This window comes from Zeugodacus cucurbitae, chromosome 2, assembly GCF_028554725.1.
Source record: "Zeugodacus cucurbitae isolate PBARC_wt_2022May chromosome 2, idZeuCucr1.2, whole genome shotgun sequence".
NCBI classification, from domain to species: domain Eukaryota; kingdom Metazoa; phylum Arthropoda; class Insecta; order Diptera; family Tephritidae; genus Zeugodacus; species Zeugodacus cucurbitae.
The window spans coordinates 2,959,294-2,973,375 of record NC_071667.1 but is presented as its reverse complement, the minus strand read 5'-3'; the positions used below and the strand labels follow the sequence as shown (position 1 = coordinate 2,973,375).

Sequence of the window (14,082 nt, the reverse complement as noted above, 5' to 3'; positions counted from 1 at the left end):
GTGATCGAGAAATATATTATATTGATACTGGATAACTTAATACTTTATATCATCATACTTTAAGTACCTACATCTTTATTATTGGCATATTACTTGTTGTGATCACAAACAATAGTTGCTATCACCTGCAACTCAACAGTAGAAAAGTTGTTAATAAAGACGGTGTTTTGCGCTTATGTTATACATATAAATTGGGAAAGGTAAGTTTTATAGAAGAAATTATTATTATTAAAACAGTGCGAATAAAATATTACGTACTTACATTCACACAAATTATTATGAATTAATAATTTCATACAGAATATGTGCACCGGTTAGGGAAATCAATATCGAATTTTATGTCTATAAATATGTGCTTCCAAATGATAAAACGTTCTTTATAAAGTTAACTTTCCTCAATGATGCTGAAAATTCTACAAGGTCCACTTATAATATTTGATCTGACAATAAATTTGACAGTTGGTTGGCTATAAGTATTGTCCGTAGAGCCGAAGTGTAAGGTGGATTGGATAAATTATCGGTTAAAAAGAATTCAGATATTCAATGTGAATGACAGAGTTGAACAGTGCTTACAAACCAGAAAACGAAAATCAGTGAACAAACATCATCAATATTTTCTTAAACATTTGCATTCGTATATCATCTAAAATTTAAATAATTTGTAAATATTTGTTTCTAAAGACCATTTTTGTAACTAACGAATATATAAATTAAAATAAAGAAAATATGCCGGTAAATATAATTTCTTAAAAATATTGAATTTTAAAACCTTACTAAAGCAAATGGGGTGCGGTCATTTCATTGATCAAATATGATAACAAGCAATGTATTAGCAGAGTTTAATGCCGATCTGATTAAATATCTTTTAGGCCTACCATTCTCAGATTAAAGAATTTTCCCAAGTCGTCGGAAATATGGCAATTTTGCCTTTACGAACTCAAGCTCGTGGACCTGCTCCCAGTGCCAGTATTGAAAACGATATCATTGATGAGTCACTATATTACTTCAAAGCAAATGTTTTCTTCCGAACATATGAGATAAAGGTAATAACTTGATGTTACGATAGTTCTTAAAAAAAAAAAATTAAATAGTTTAATGGGCATATGTTGTATATACAAATATAAACGCGGAATGAAAATGGATTATAGTAAACTAAAAAAACATTATTTCAGTCTGAAGTGGATCGCGTGCTCATATACATTACATTGTATATAACCGAATGCTTGAAACGCCTACAACGCTGTAGTAACAAAAACCAAGGCACTCAAGAAATGTACAGTTTAGCAATTTCCAAGTTCGACATTCCCGGAGATGCTGGATTTCCATTAAATGCAGTTTATGCTAGACCACAAAATACACAAGAAGCAGGTATTTTAAATGAATTAACTGTTATAGTAGAATGCATGTTTATATTTATGCCAATCTCTTTCAGATTTAATGCGTCAATATTTCCTACAATTGCGACACGAAATTGGAAATCGCGTTTGTGAGAAAGTTTTCAACAGTGAAGACGGAAAGCCTAATAAATGGTGGATTTGTTTCGCCAAGAAGAAGTTCATGGAGAAATCTTTATCTGGTCCTGGCCAATAGATGTGAGAGACTTCAGTTACTTTCACTACTAACATTTCAAATATAACGTTATTAAACGGTGTAATACAAAATATTTTGATTCAAAGTGAATAATAAAGTGTTATTATATATACATATGTATGTGTTGCATTAACTTTTGCTTTTATTCAAGCTAAATTGAAGTATAATATAGTTAACGAATTTGAGGACTTTAGTCAGTCTAACTCAAATAATTTATCGGTATAAGTGATCTGCTTGCAAATTCGATGCAATTTCAGATTCCCATTTATCGCCATTACAAAGCAACTTCTCCTTATTGTATAATAATTCTTCATGTGTCTCAGTTGAGAATTCAAAGTTCGGGCCCTCAACAATAGCATCAACAGGACAAGCTTCCTAAAAATTTAAAAGCTTTATGTGAATTTGCGTATATTTTTGTATGTATATTACCTGACAAAAACCGCAATAGATGCACTTGGTCATGTCTATATCATAGCGTGTTGTTCGCCTACTTCCATCCGATCGAGTAGCTGCTTCAATTGTTATGGCTTGTGCTGGACATATTGCTTCACACAATTTGCAAGCAATGCAACGCTCCTCTCCACTGGGATATCGACGAAGAGCATGCTCGCCACGGAAACGTGGACTTAAGGGACCCTTTTCAAATGGATAGTTAATAGTGGCTGGTTCTTTAAATATATGCGCCAAAGTCACAGCAAAACCACGGAAAAGTTCTCCTAAAAACATGGTTGTTGCTGCGCGGTCAGTGATCTCATTAATTTCCATACTTAGCTCTTTATTGTTGACATACACATAACCTTTCGGTACAGTTACTATATCTTTACCAGCTGCACATAAGCGGAGACTGGTCCCAAACATACGCTGACCTATAACATTTTGTATTACAATTATTTGATCCTTGAATTAAGATGTGACATAACTTCCATAACCTCAACCATACATTAAGGAAACAAAATATACAGTTCTTAGGGGAATTCAATTCATATGTATACTTACCAGTTCGCGAAAGTGTAAATACTTTAGCTGGTAATGTCATTTTCGTTGCAGAATAGGTTCCAACCTCCAAATAGACTATTTACTTGATTATTTGGATTCTGTTGCAGTCGGGAACTGAAAACAATTTTTACCACCTCTGCTTATTCTTTTCCCTTGTCTTTCTTTGAAAAAATAAAATGTATTAAAGTCAACTCAGTTTGTTTTGATCACTTGTTCGTATATCGACTTTTTGCAGCCATCCATCAGTGCTACCAAACTTTTACAGTGCCAATTAGAAAACTATTGCAGTGAGTTTTGGAGTATTTTCGCTAAAAATCAGCCATGAAAATCTTATTCATTCTTTATTTGCTAAAATAAAAAAAATAACATTCATTAAAATTATTCTAAAAATAGTCTATAGTTCGAGAAACCATAGAATTTTTAAAACATATAATCTAAAGGACTAAACTCTTAGTGATAAATCGTATTGTTGTGTCAACTGTGAAGTAAAGTGCACTAAACAAAAACACAAACAATATGAATAGCTTATTTACTAAAACGATAAGAAATAATCATTTAGGACGGGTTTTAGTTCCTTTAGCAGTTATAGCAAAATGTGATATTATTCTACTACGACAATTTTCAAAACAGGGATCGAAACTCGCCAAGTAAGTAAACTTTTCCTCAAATATAAATGCATTCATCGTTATGAAACCATATCTAGCATTTCCTTAGTAAATGTAATTTATGTGTATTTTTCTTTAATAAAGAAATGAAGGAGTGAAGGGTTCAATTGAGCGAAGTGTCATTTAATTACATAACAAACTGCAAATGTCGTTTTCGGTCTCAAATCTTTTTTGTATATTTTATTTAGATTAGCTGAAGTAGGACGCTTGGAGTCAGTCAAACTAGATGGAAAATATGAGACAGGCCAGTTATTCCTACACCGCATATTTGGATACCGTGGGGTTGTGCTTTTTCCATGGTCTGCCCGAGTATATGATCGAGATCTACATAACCACAGCAAGCAGAAACAAAGAATAAGTGCTGAGAGGTCTTCCAACACTTCCATTGCTACAGAAAAGAGTAATCAAAGCGCAAATGCTCAACCATCAATTACAACTGGACAAGGGAAAACAGATGCACATGCAACTAGCGGAGATGAAATTGCAAACTCATCTGCCACTAGTGATACGGACGCATCTGCGAAAGAAGTGAAAGGCAAAGTTCACACATTTTATCAAGTATTGATCGATTCCCGCGATTGCCCTTACATTGTAAATAAACGTTTTAACCGTTAAACCATTTAAACGATTGTATATAATTTTTTTTTTAATATTTTGTCTTTTATTAAGCGCGCACAAACGGAGGCAGTAACATTTTTAGGAAACCAGGATTCCAATCGCAGCCTGTATGCTATTCCAGGTCTTGATTATGTGGCACACGACGATATTATGCCGTATACGTCGGGAGAAAAACATCCTCTTCAACATGAACTCTTCGATAAGTTTTTAACGCATGTCCCAGGCAAAGATCCACCATTTGAGGGTCAAGATACACTGAAAGCGTGGCAGGAAAAAAACCATCCTTGGTTGGAATTGAGCGATGTACATAAGGAAACTACAGATAATATACGTGTAACTGTTATACCTTTCTATATGGGTTGTCGGGAAACACCCGCTTCCTCGGTTTATTGGGTAAGTGTACTCTGAAACAGAAAAATAATATACTTTAAATTATTGTGTTTCATTTTAGTGGCGGTACTGCATTCGTTTAGAAAATTTAGGTGTGCTCAGCGTTCAATTAAGAGAACGCCATTGGCGAATTTTCTCCCTATCAGGCACTTTAGAGACGGTACGTGGACGAGGCGTTGTTGGACAAGAACCAATACTTAGCCCACGTCTGCCGGCTTTTCAATACAGCAGTCACGTCAGCCTGCAAGCCCCTAGCGGTCACATGTGGGGTACATTTCGGTTAGAGCGTGAAGACGGTCATACTTTTGATTGTAAAATACCTCCTTTTTCTCTTGAAAGTAAACCCGAGGAACCCGGTACTGGGCTTTCATCCAGTACTGGAACGAATAGTGGTGGCAATGTTGGTGGTAATAAGCCGGACAATGTAAAATAATATAAATTTCTGTACATGTACATATATCATATAATTTGTTATTCTAACATACGATGTAAACATATGGGACAGATGCATGGTACAGATTGACATAGCTTAATTTTGGGAAAACAAGTTGAAAAGATTAGTAAGATTAAGTAGTCCACATTTAGTGCATAAATTATTTCCCAATGACAAAATGTTTGTGTATAATATAATATATATAACGCCATTTTAAACAATTTGGAAAATAAATTTCAAAGATTTTGTTTGTTGAACCCAGATAGTTGAATTTTATTTCAAGGACTTATATTGATATACGAACAAAGTAATGTACTTAATTTTAAGCCAATTTTTCTATAGCATCTTGCCCAACTGGCTTTAGATGTGCCTGGAAATTTAAGGGACGCATGTTGTCTTGTATACAAAATATTTGCTGGAGAGCATTGAGGGAAGCCACTTTTATTGCAATTGCTACATCTTCACCAAATCCTTAAAACAAACGAGATTTTATAAGAAAATATAAATATCTATAAGATACATATCCTACTTTGAGACGAGCATTGAATTCCATTTTTTCTTACCTTTGCCAATCAGTTTTTTATTTGCATATAATCCCACATGATATGCAGCAAGCAGTGTATTTTTCCCGCATTCTCCAATTAAACGCGGTTCTACTTCACCCAAATTTCGTTCCTCACAAATTTGCTTTAACAATACTTCTGGATCGTCAATGTTCCAGATTTCAAGTAAATCTCGTTGATTCATTTGTGTACAAACAAAATCTCTTATAAAAAGAAAAGCGCGTTCTTGCCCATTCGATTGTTCAATTGCACCGATAACAGCAAGAAATGATCGAGCCAAGGATTCCTGTCCAGGTGGATAATCGCCATCAAGCAACAATTCATTCATTCCTAGATACGAGGCGATATATGATAACATTTCAGTACTTAGCAAATAATCTGTGAAGGCATTAATCCCATCCGCCGGCACATTCGGAAATGAATGCTTCAAATATGCACGAACACACTCATTTGCTAAATATGCTCCTCGTTCGGATAATTCATTGTTGTCTTTAATTACTACGTCTGTTTCCATGATACCAAGTTCACGTTGACGTAGTTGTTCATTTTGTACATACGAAGCCTGCGTGAATGCTGACTGCAGCATTTCTAAATCAAATTCTTCATTTAAGCGTTTTCCAAAAGCAAACAACTCAGCACGGTAATTCCATTCAACGAAACCAGATCGGGGTTGTGGCAATTGTGGTCCTAACTTTTTTTGTCTCCTGCGAAGTTCACGTAATGTCGGCGCCACCCAACGTTTAAAGCAGCGTGTTTGATCTAAAATGAGAAGATATAAAAGAAAAATTACTTATTCGTAACGAAGTTGTTTCAAATAATATTCACCAAACACAGGCAAACGGGTTAGCGCTTTGTTTTGATTTAAAATGCGTAAAGATGATCGAATCAGGGACATTTTTCTCTTTTAGTATTTTACTATCAAAGAAATTATGCCAATATATCTAATCAATCAGCTGTTTAAATAGTCGTGTTTAATAAATATCGATAGTACAATTAAGAAATACCGATTAAAAGAATTTCAACGATATGAATTCGATTTATGTGTTTTTTACTAATTTTAAATTTTTAATTACATCTGGAAAACTCTCAAAATTTTTTAAGTATTAGTTGAAAATAACGCAATATATGTAGGTACACAAAAATTATACATATCGTCTTTCGATTTTGTAAGTTGTTTTCCAAAAATATTACATCTGTTAGAAGTGCACATGGCACCTCTATGTTATTTTGAGTGCTGGCATCCCTTTTTTTAGATTCGCCATTGTTTCATATCTATTGTATGTTTTTCATAAATTTTTAGCGTTTTCGGGTGAAAAAATTTTATTGGTGGAAAAAGACATACATTTTGTGTTGATCAAACTATTTTTATTAAATGGCGTTACAAACATACGGAGACAAGCCTATAGCTTTTCAGCTGGAAGAAGGTGGTGAATATTACTATGTCGGATCAGAAGTCGGAAACTATATGCGTTTATTCCGTGGTATTCTGTATAAAAAGTATCCTGGTATGACACGGCTAGTACTTTCCAATGAAGAGCGTAAAAGGCTAGCTGATTCTGGATTGAGTTCCCACATATTAGCGAGTTCTGTGTCACTGCTACGAGCCGTGGAGGTAGACGATATAATTGCCGGAAATGATGAAAAGTTAGTAATTTATTTTGATACTCAACTGATATTTTCTATTTTTATGAATTACATATTCAATTGTTAATGCTCACATAGATATCGTGCTATATCCGTAAATACATCCGAAGCACCATTACCACGTGAAAATAAATCCAAAAAACAGCCACAATATGTTCCAACTATGCCGAATTCTAGTCATTTGGACGCAGTCCCACAAGCTACTCCCATAAACCGTAATCGCGTTCATACCAAGAAAGTTCGTACATTCCCTATGTGTTTTGATGATACCGATCCAACAGCTAATATTGAAAACGCAGCACAGAAAGAATGTTTAGTACCTATACGTTTGGACATGGAATTGGAAGGTCAAAAATTGCGTGACACATTCACTTGGAATAAAAATGGTTTGTTATACATACATATATTTTATAATTGCTTTTTTAATTTTTTTATTATATATTTATGAAGAGAGTATGATAACGCCAGAACAATTTGCGGAAGTACTTTGCGATGATTTGGATTTAAACCCTATACCTTTTGTTCCTGCCATCGCACAAGCAATTCGACAACAAATAGAAGCTTTTCCTAATGAGCCTCCGATACTTGAAGAAAGTTGCGATCAGCGTGTTATCGTTAAACTAAATATTCACGTCGGTAATACATCGCTTGTTGATCAAGTTGAATGGGATATGTCTGAAAGAAATAATAATCCCGAGGAATTTGCTATAAAACTATGTGCTGAGCTTGGTTTGGGAGGGGAGTTTGTAACAGCAATTGCTTACAGCATACGCGGCCAGTTGTCTTGGCATTGTCGTACGTATGCCTTTAGCGAAGCTCCTCTATCTACCATCGATGTACCCTTCCGGAATCCCAGTGATGCTGATGCATGGGCACCATTCCTCGAAACATTAACCGATGCAGAAATGGAAAAGAAAATACGTGATCAAGATCGTAATACGCGACGCATGCGTCGTCTAGCCAACACGACAACAGGTTGGTAAAACCATTTAACATATCCAGAAGGTCGCATTATTCATTCAAGATACTTATTAATATATCGAGGAATCAAAATCATATTTATATTAAAACTATTTTACGTTTAAGATGTAAATGGTATTTTTTTCGAATTACCTAATAAATATAGATTCAAAAATTATAAAAAAATGCAGTTTTATGAACGAAAGCACTAACTTTCAATAATCTAAAAGTTTATATAAAATATTATTATAATTAAACTTAAAAACAATATATAAATTTTTATATTTTAAACACAGCTTTCCATCGCATTACTCGCACAACATATTTTAACTTTCAGCCGTGTCGCCTTTATCTTGATCCGCATCTCCACCATAAAATTCATTTTTGGGCTCCACCATTTTATCTTCTTCAGCCTGTGATATTCGAACATCTGGGTCAGATTCTTCCTTAACTCGCACTTCCTCCATATCAAGTGCGTCAGGGGGAATTTGTACCATTTGCACGCTTGGTGAATGTTGACACATTTTTAGATTCTCATACACATGTTTCACTATCAATTCCAAATATTGTTTAGAATTAGCGTTTTCCTGGCGTGAGTTCACATCAGGATGAAGCGTAAAATCAGGTGCGAAAAATTCTAAATACTCGGACATTGGTAAATCATTCGATATATTTTCGTCTAAAAGTAATGATGTTTCGTGTGTCCAGCAGCGAGCTACATTACGTAAAGTATATCCTCCACCGCCAACTACCAACGTTGGCACATTTAATTCTTTAACAAATTTAACGCACTCGCCGTGACCACGAGTGCTGAGTGAAAAACATCCTAGCCGATCACCAGCAAGCGAGTCTGCGCCACATTGTAATACGATCGCGGTAGGGCGATAGAAGTCCATAACAGCCGAAATTATTGGTTTAAAAACTTGGAAATAACTGTGATCGTCAATGCCTTCTTTTAGTGGGACATTTACGCTATAGTATCGGCCCGATTCCGCACCAATTTCATACATATCGCCAGTCCCAGGGAAAAAGTAGTTTCCATATTTGTGAAATGATACAGTCATAACACGATCCGTGAGATAAAATGCCTCTTGTACGCCATCGCCGTGGTGCACGTCAATATCAATATACAAAACTCGTGGGTTGTACTTAAGTAATTCAAGTATGCCTATCACTATATCATTAACATAACAAAAACCTAAAATGAAAAATTATTTATGAAATGGAGAAACAGTGGAAAAAAAATAATGATCTAATCCCAACCTGATGCTTCGAATTTTTTTGCATGGTGCAAGCCTCCTGACCAATTAATGCATATATCACTGTGGTTGTGATTCAACTTTTGGGCCCCTTCCAGAGAGGCTCCTGTGTACATCGCGCAAAACTCAAATAGACCATCGAATACTGGACAGTCTTCGCCCACGCTGAAGTGAGACAGATATTTTGTGTATCCTACGGCTGAGTATCAAAAGAAACAAGTATAAATATTTTAATCATACAAAATATTATCATTTACTTACTATTGCACTGAATATTTTGGGGAGTAACTTTTTGAAGAAAGTCGATATATTCCTCACTATGGAAACGTAGCATGTCCTGTGCACTAGCTCTAAAAATATATGATCCCAACTCATGAAAATGGTTATACAATTCAATTCAAAAAAAGTTTAGTTACTTGTAAGGCCGGTAGATTTTCATCTTTTTATGAAGTCCGTAATTCATAACAAGACTATGAGTTACAGATAAGCGATGCGGCTTCATTGGATGTCCGGGACCATAATGAAAATTACCAACATCTGGATTATAAAAATATGAAACACGTCGATTGGTGGCTGTTGACATGTTTCGACACTTTTTTTCCAGAAAGTTGTTGGTTAAGATTCGTTTTCAAAATCACTGAATATAATCCTTTTTGCTAAAAATATAGCCAGCAGAACAACCACGATAAAAAAAAGCTGTCGAGTAGTACTAAAGTCCAAATCTCTAAAGCTCATAACGATTTAAAGAATAATTATTATTGAATTTCTTTTGCACTGTCGCGAATATTTCTTAACTAATTTGTACACAAATATTTAATTATTTAAGAAAAATGTAGCAATAATAATAAGCATCTAAAGTTTGACCGGTTGTCAATTATTGTGTGTCCAGGGTTGTATTCGTAATTATTACACAGCAATGAATTTCCAAACAGATATTATTCGTAAACAAAATAATATCAATGTGTGATATTCTATAGATGGAAGACATCTATCACTCTTGTCCACAATTCGAAAATTTCAAATATGGAAATTGTATGTTAATTTCGGTTTTAATAATAAACTAAATAATTCGCACCATTATCTTATAAAAGTTAGTTTATCGATAAAAGTATTTTTTTTCTATACACACATCTCTGATTTCTTATTTATTGAATGAATCCGTTAAGTTGGCTATACTGAAATAAATAACATTTTCAATTTAAAATATTCAAGTGTGAATGATTCAATTTATTTTGTTAAACTATTAACGATCAGCAAATTTAATGTTGAAAATGCTGCGAACTAATTGCAATAACAGTTCTCTGGACGCTCAGGTGAATATAGTAAAGCGTTTGGAAAAGTTAAATAAATGGCAGGAAGAGCAGAAACGTCTGCTGGACGAGCGCCAAAATATGCAACGAAAAATGCTCGGCTTAGAGCACCAGGATGTATATGAAAAATTAGGATTCATATCTGATAACGACATCATTGCAAATGTAGAGAATGGCGGTGGTGACACATCAGTTGATCAGATAAAAATATATGGAGATGAAAATAATTTTGGGTCTGACAGTAAAATCAATGAAATAGAGAACCGATTATTTCAAGGCATAAATAAAAATCAAGAAGAGTTCTCAAATCCAAGAAATTATAACAATATTGCCTACAATAATGAAGAACTTGAAGTTATAGATGCTAAACCCAAGCGGCCATATCTTAAACGTGGCGAGGGCATAAAAGCACGATATAAAATATCGCCGGAGTCTTTGCGACTAAACAACTTGCCGCGATATAAGTATGCTGCGACGCATTCGAAAATTAAAAATATGCAACGTCGTAGGCTGGCACCCAGAGTAAAACCATCTCAAAAAAATTTAGTATCAGTGGCTAACACAGAGGATTATATTGATGATATAAAACAGGATGTAAATGAGAAACAATTTCATAAAATGTTGGCAACGGCGAATCCTGCTAACAGTTCTACACCAGATTCCAAGTATTCTAAAGCGCCCTCTTCTTCCATTTCTATAACTCTACCCAATGTTCGGTTAAGAAAAACTGAATATAAAGAAACAAAAGTTTGTGAAGACTTTGAAGAAAGTGGACCGGAAGAGCAAGTTGAACCATATGTCTCAATTACTTGGTCAAAAGTTCTCGATCCGCAACATATAAAACCAATACCTATAGAAGATTTACGAACGAATGTATCTATATCTGAAAGAAATACTAATACTAATGAAGATGATGAAACTTTAAGTATCTTCGAACTTCTTGAGAGACAAGCTGATCAAGGAGCTATTGACATGAACTCCAGTTGTGTTAAAAAATTCCTAAACAATAAAATTAAAAACGATAAAAATGATTCAAATGAAACGGAAATGCTTATAAAAAAGAGATATGCTGATTGTCGCTTGCGACCCACTGTGGAAGAGATGTTAAGGTGTGATTCTGACGAAGAAAATAGTTCTTCTGATAGCACAGACCTTAGAGGCGAAGAACGTCGAACACCTGGCATCTTAACTTACCTAAGTGCTGAATGCAAAAATGAATCAACATTAAATGGGGACAAAATGGATTTGCATGTCCGGTTTTCTGAAGAAAATACAACTTGTGAATATGAACAGTGCGAAGATATAATTTCCAATAATTCTATGATAGATGAAGCAACGACCACAAATAAAAGTTCATATTTATTTCATCAATTCAAGGATGCTCTCTTTAGTGCATTGCTGGGCAAAGATGCTGGAGAAGACAAAGCAACAGGTCAGAAAATGTTGATGTCCTCACCACCATCTGCGTTAACGCAAGAACTACAAGAAAAGAGCAACATTATTAAATTACGTCTGGAAGAGCTTGAAAAGGAAATAGCTGCCTTCAGGAATAATAACATTGAATTATTGCGAGCTAAACAGGAATATGAAATGGAGAGAGCACATTTCAGTCAAGAACGTAACGAAGCACTGGATCGCTTAAAAGACGACAAGATTCAAATGGAAATGTACCTGCATGATGAAAGAATGAAAATTGAAGAAGAAAGACGTAAATTTGAACATCAAATGCGAGTGCAAAAACAAGTAATTACTAGCAAAGAACGAAAGGAAATTGCACGACTCAAGGATGAATTAGAAGCGCTACAAATTCAATTGAAACAAAAGGAACAATTACATGCATCTGCGCAGGCGCGTTTGCGTGTCCAAATAAGAAATATGGAACGTGATCAAAAACAACTATATGAAGACATTGAACGACTAACGAAGGAAAATAAACGATTGCAAAATGAGAAACAGAAACTCGAAAGAGAGGGCAACAATAAAATGCTTATGGAAATAAATAGAAACATAGCCAAATTAGCACCCAAATTGGTGAGTATATCAGTTTTTAAAATAAATAAATAATTCATATTCATACTTTATAGACTAACGGGAACACATCCAACAATTCTGAATATCCCGATTTAAATAATCGATCTTGCACCAAGAACTCGAAGCCATTACACACTTCACCTACTCAAAAATCAAATGGAAAATTTCATCGTATAACGAAAGCTCCACCTAACACGCGTAATACTAGCAGAACAGATTTAATAAATGATTCAGAAAAGTCATGTGCTTTATATAAATTGGATATTGATGAACGGTGTAATGACTCGGAAGGCGATTTAGCAGATGATGATGATGATATTATTTCCGAATTGAAACAGACCCAGAATTGTAAAAGCGTGAAATCTGTTGAAAGTACAAGTCGTTCTAATACCTCGAAAGATACTGTAATTTACAAAGGTAATGATAGGCCTAGTGTAAAAGACCATGTCGTGGATATGGAACGGGAAGCGAGTGGGCATAAAAGTGGTAAAAGTGGTTCAGAGCGTGAAGAAAATTTTCGACGTGAAATTATTAATCCAGATGGCAGTAAAGATATTTTGTATCCAAATGGTAACTTAAAAAAAATCTCCTCGGATGGCATGAACATCCGTATGTTATACTTCAACAAGGATATTAAAGAAACTAATGTCAATGAGGGGACTGTTAAATATTATTACGCTGAAACAAATACCTGGCATACAACATACCTAGATGGGCTGGAAATTCTAGAATTTCCCAATGGTCAAACCGAACATCGTTATAAAAATGGAGTTGTTGAAATTCATTTGCCCGACAATTCTGTGAAAATTACAAACCCCGCTGAGAAGGAGAAACTAGAAGAGTGGCGTTTTGCTGATGGTACAAATTTAATACAAATGCGAAATGGCGATAGAGTTTTGATGTTGCCTAATGGTCAAAAAGAGATACATACGAAACTTAATAAGAGACGTGAATACCCGGATGGCACAGTCAAACTGGTTTATCCCGACGGAAGTCAAGAAACGCGGTACTCAAATGGGCGGGTACGGTTAAAAGACAAAGATGGCATCCTAGTAATGGACACTGAACGAATTTAAATATACGTATTGTGTCGAGCTATTTTACAAAATATTCTGTGTTAATTAAAAATTTAAAATGTAAAACAAAATAAAAAATTATAGTATTTTTGTGAAGAAGTAAACAAAATCTTTATTTATTAATAATATTTGAAATTACAAATTGACGGTAAGGAATTTTTCAATCCTCATTTTCATTATCTTCTTCCTCTGGTGGATCGAAATCACGTATCTTTACGTCAGCATCTTCTCCATATTGTATTACGTTGTCGATTTGGAGAAGCAAATCCTGGATACTTTCTTCATCGTCAACATTCAGTGGAACGAATCTTACTAGACTGAAAATAAATACAAAAAAAAACCAGGAAACAATATTAAATAGTTTTACAACCATAATTTACCATTTGAATTTGTAATTACTCAAAATCCAACACTAAACGTTACAGTGAACGGTGCATACTACAAAAAATACAGTTTTAAGTTAAAACAAAAAAATTTAATTTTTAAAAAATTTCTCATCTTAAATATTACAAATATTTAGAAAAATGCAAAATAATTAAAGTTAAGT

General features: G+C 34.4%; 10 protein-coding genes across 11 annotated transcripts in view; 5 read left to right on the top strand and 5 right to left on the bottom strand.

The window, feature by feature from the left end:
* Nucleotides 1-57: 57 nt before the first annotated feature.
* Nucleotides 58-1,706, top strand: LOC105221606 (actin-related protein 2/3 complex subunit 3). 2 transcript variants are annotated; one of them, XM_054228034.1, is made up of 4 exons: nucleotides 58-200; nucleotides 870-1,043; nucleotides 1,173-1,368; nucleotides 1,433-1,706. In XM_054228034.1, the coding sequence occupies exons 2-4, from the start codon at nucleotides 915-917 to the stop codon at nucleotides 1,588-1,590; spliced, it is 483 nt and encodes a 160-aa protein (XP_054084009.1). In that variant the 5' UTR covers nucleotides 58-200; nucleotides 870-914; the 3' UTR covers nucleotides 1,591-1,706. The 2 variants fall into 2 exon arrangements, with proteins under 2 accessions (XP_054084009.1, XP_011197009.1); XM_011198707.3 differs by lacking the exon at nucleotides 58-200 and adding an exon at nucleotides 549-732.
* A 2-nt stretch (nucleotides 1,707-1,708) lies between these two features.
* On the bottom strand, nucleotides 1,709-2,763 carry LOC105221605 (NADH dehydrogenase (ubiquinone) 23 kDa subunit). Its single transcript, XM_011198706.3, has 3 exons — nucleotides 2,587-2,763; nucleotides 2,020-2,456; nucleotides 1,709-1,965 (listed from the first exon to the last, which is right to left on the bottom strand). Exons 1-3 carry the CDS (start codon nucleotides 2,624-2,626, stop codon nucleotides 1,804-1,806), a joined length of 639 nt encoding a protein of 212 aa, XP_011197008.1. The 5' UTR covers nucleotides 2,627-2,763; the 3' UTR covers nucleotides 1,709-1,803.
* A 121-nt stretch (nucleotides 2,764-2,884) lies between these two features.
* LOC105221604 (polymerase delta-interacting protein 2) lies at nucleotides 2,885-4,955 on the top strand. Its single transcript, XM_011198704.3, has 4 exons — nucleotides 2,885-3,233; nucleotides 3,440-3,842; nucleotides 3,921-4,262; nucleotides 4,321-4,955. The coding sequence occupies exons 1-4, from the start codon at nucleotides 3,103-3,105 to the stop codon at nucleotides 4,690-4,692; spliced, it is 1,248 nt and encodes a 415-aa protein (XP_011197006.2). The 5' UTR covers nucleotides 2,885-3,102; the 3' UTR covers nucleotides 4,693-4,955.
* On the bottom strand, nucleotides 4,936-6,240 carry LOC105221603 (39S ribosomal protein L44, mitochondrial). Its single transcript, XM_011198703.3, has 3 exons — nucleotides 6,081-6,240; nucleotides 5,256-6,014; nucleotides 4,936-5,163 (listed from the first exon to the last, which is right to left on the bottom strand). Exons 1-3 carry the CDS (start codon nucleotides 6,148-6,150, stop codon nucleotides 5,015-5,017), a joined length of 978 nt encoding a protein of 325 aa, XP_011197005.1. The 5' UTR covers nucleotides 6,151-6,240; the 3' UTR covers nucleotides 4,936-5,014.
* Nucleotides 6,241-6,498: 258 nt separating this feature from the next.
* Nucleotides 6,499-8,045, top strand: LOC105221602 (SWI/SNF-related matrix-associated actin-dependent regulator of chromatin subfamily B member 1). Its single transcript, XM_011198702.3, has 3 exons — nucleotides 6,499-6,899; nucleotides 6,978-7,285; nucleotides 7,350-8,045. Exons 1-3 carry the CDS (start codon nucleotides 6,628-6,630, stop codon nucleotides 7,880-7,882), a joined length of 1,113 nt encoding a protein of 370 aa, XP_011197004.1. The 5' UTR covers nucleotides 6,499-6,627; the 3' UTR covers nucleotides 7,883-8,045.
* Nucleotides 8,046-8,083: 38 nt separating this feature from the next.
* Nucleotides 8,084-10,132, bottom strand: LOC105221600 (histone deacetylase 3). The gene is made up of 4 exons (XM_029037839.2): nucleotides 9,535-10,132; nucleotides 9,380-9,468; nucleotides 9,123-9,317; nucleotides 8,084-9,057 (listed from the first exon to the last, which is right to left on the bottom strand). Exons 1-4 carry the CDS (start codon nucleotides 9,699-9,701, stop codon nucleotides 8,186-8,188), a joined length of 1,323 nt encoding a protein of 440 aa, XP_028893672.1. The 5' UTR covers nucleotides 9,702-10,132; the 3' UTR covers nucleotides 8,084-8,185.
* A 125-nt stretch (nucleotides 10,133-10,257) lies between these two features.
* LOC105221609 (centromere protein J) lies at nucleotides 10,258-13,845 on the top strand. Its single transcript, XM_029037727.2, has 2 exons — nucleotides 10,258-12,459; nucleotides 12,513-13,845. The coding sequence occupies exons 1-2, from the start codon at nucleotides 10,381-10,383 to the stop codon at nucleotides 13,533-13,535; spliced, it is 3,102 nt and encodes a 1,033-aa protein (XP_028893560.2). The 5' UTR covers nucleotides 10,258-10,380; the 3' UTR covers nucleotides 13,536-13,845.
* The window catches only part of LOC105221613 (uncharacterized), a 13,310-nt gene continuing 9,623 nt past the window's right edge, over nucleotides 10,396-14,082 (top strand). The window contains exon 1 of the mRNA XM_011198716.3: nucleotides 10,396-10,415. The gene's annotated coding sequence lies outside the window, so the exon portion shown is untranslated. The remainder of the gene's footprint in view (nucleotides 10,416-14,082) is intronic.
* The window catches only part of LOC105221616 (protein Red), a 33,379-nt gene continuing 32,916 nt past the window's right edge, over nucleotides 13,620-14,082 (bottom strand). Inside the window, exon 3 of the mRNA XM_011198728.3 lies at nucleotides 13,620-13,852. The gene's annotated coding sequence lies outside the window, so the exon portion shown is untranslated. The remainder of the gene's footprint in view (nucleotides 13,853-14,082) is intronic.
* LOC105221612 (GPN-loop GTPase 3) overlaps nucleotides 13,620-14,082 on the bottom strand; it is a 7,935-nt gene continuing 7,472 nt past the window's right edge. The window contains exon 3 of the mRNA XM_011198715.3: nucleotides 13,620-13,852. Coding sequence (XP_011197017.1) covers nucleotides 13,696-13,852 — 157 coding nt within the window. The 3' untranslated portion in view covers nucleotides 13,620-13,695. The remainder of the gene's footprint in view (nucleotides 13,853-14,082) is intronic.

Bases quoted from the DNA above. Each gene is read 5' to 3' on its own strand.
- LOC105221603 (XM_011198703.3), bottom strand. From the start codon at position 6,150: ATGTCCCTGATTCGATCATCTTTACGCATTTTAAATCAAAACAAAGCG. The intron at 6,015-6,080 runs GTGAATATTATT...TTCTCATTTTAG, and splicing joins AACCCGTTTGCCTGTGTTTG to ATCAAACACGCTGCTTTAAA. The intron at 5,164-5,255 runs GTAAGAAAAAAT...GTTTGTTTTAAG, and splicing joins TAAAAAACTGATTGGCAAAG to GATTTGGTGAAGATGTAGCA.
- LOC105221604 (XM_011198704.3), top strand. From the start codon at position 3,103: ATGAATAGCTTATTTACTAAAACGATAAGAAATAATCATTTAGGACGG. The intron at 3,843-3,920 runs GTAAATAAACGT...TCTTTTATTAAG, and splicing joins CCCGCGATTGCCCTTACATT to CGCGCACAAACGGAGGCAGT. The intron at 4,263-4,320 runs GTAAGTGTACTC...GTTTCATTTTAG, and splicing joins CCGCTTCCTCGGTTTATTGG to TGGCGGTACTGCATTCGTTT.
- LOC105221606 (XM_011198707.3), top strand. The intron at 1,044-1,172 runs GTAATAACTTGA...ACATTATTTCAG, and splicing joins TCCGAACATATGAGATAAAG to TCTGAAGTGGATCGCGTGCT. The intron at 1,369-1,432 runs GTATTTTAAATG...AATCTCTTTCAG, and splicing joins ACAAAATACACAAGAAGCAG to ATTTAATGCGTCAATATTTC.
- LOC105221602 (XM_011198702.3), top strand. From the start codon at position 6,628: ATGGCGTTACAAACATACGGAGACAAGCCTATAGCTTTTCAGCTGGAA. The intron at 6,900-6,977 runs GTTAGTAATTTA...ATGCTCACATAG, and splicing joins ATTGCCGGAAATGATGAAAA to ATATCGTGCTATATCCGTAA. The intron at 7,286-7,349 runs GTTTGTTATACA...ATATTTATGAAG, and splicing joins ATTCACTTGGAATAAAAATG to AGAGTATGATAACGCCAGAA.
- LOC105221605 (XM_011198706.3), bottom strand. From the start codon at position 2,626: ATGACATTACCAGCTAAAGTATTTACACTTTCGCGAACTG. The intron at 2,457-2,586 runs GTAAGTATACAT...AAAATGTTATAG, and splicing joins ATTTACACTTTCGCGAACTG to GTCAGCGTATGTTTGGGACC. The intron at 1,966-2,019 runs GTAATATACATA...TTAAATTTTTAG, and splicing joins TCTATTGCGGTTTTTGTCAG to GAAGCTTGTCCTGTTGATGC.
- LOC105221600 (XM_029037839.2), bottom strand. From the start codon at position 9,701: ATGTCAACAGCCACCAATCGACGTGTTTCATATTTTTATAATCCAGAT. The intron at 9,469-9,534 runs GTAACTAAACTT...ATATATTTTTAG, and splicing joins AAAATCTACCGGCCTTACAA to AGCTAGTGCACAGGACATGC. The intron at 9,058-9,122 runs GTTGGGATTAGA...TTTTCATTTTAG, and splicing joins AAAAAAATTCGAAGCATCAG to GTTTTTGTTATGTTAATGAT.
- LOC105221609 (XM_029037727.2), top strand. From the start codon at position 10,381: ATGTTGAAAATGCTGCGAACTAATTGCAATAACAGTTCTCTGGACGCT. The intron at 12,460-12,512 runs GTGAGTATATCA...CATACTTTATAG, and splicing joins CCAAATTAGCACCCAAATTG to ACTAACGGGAACACATCCAA.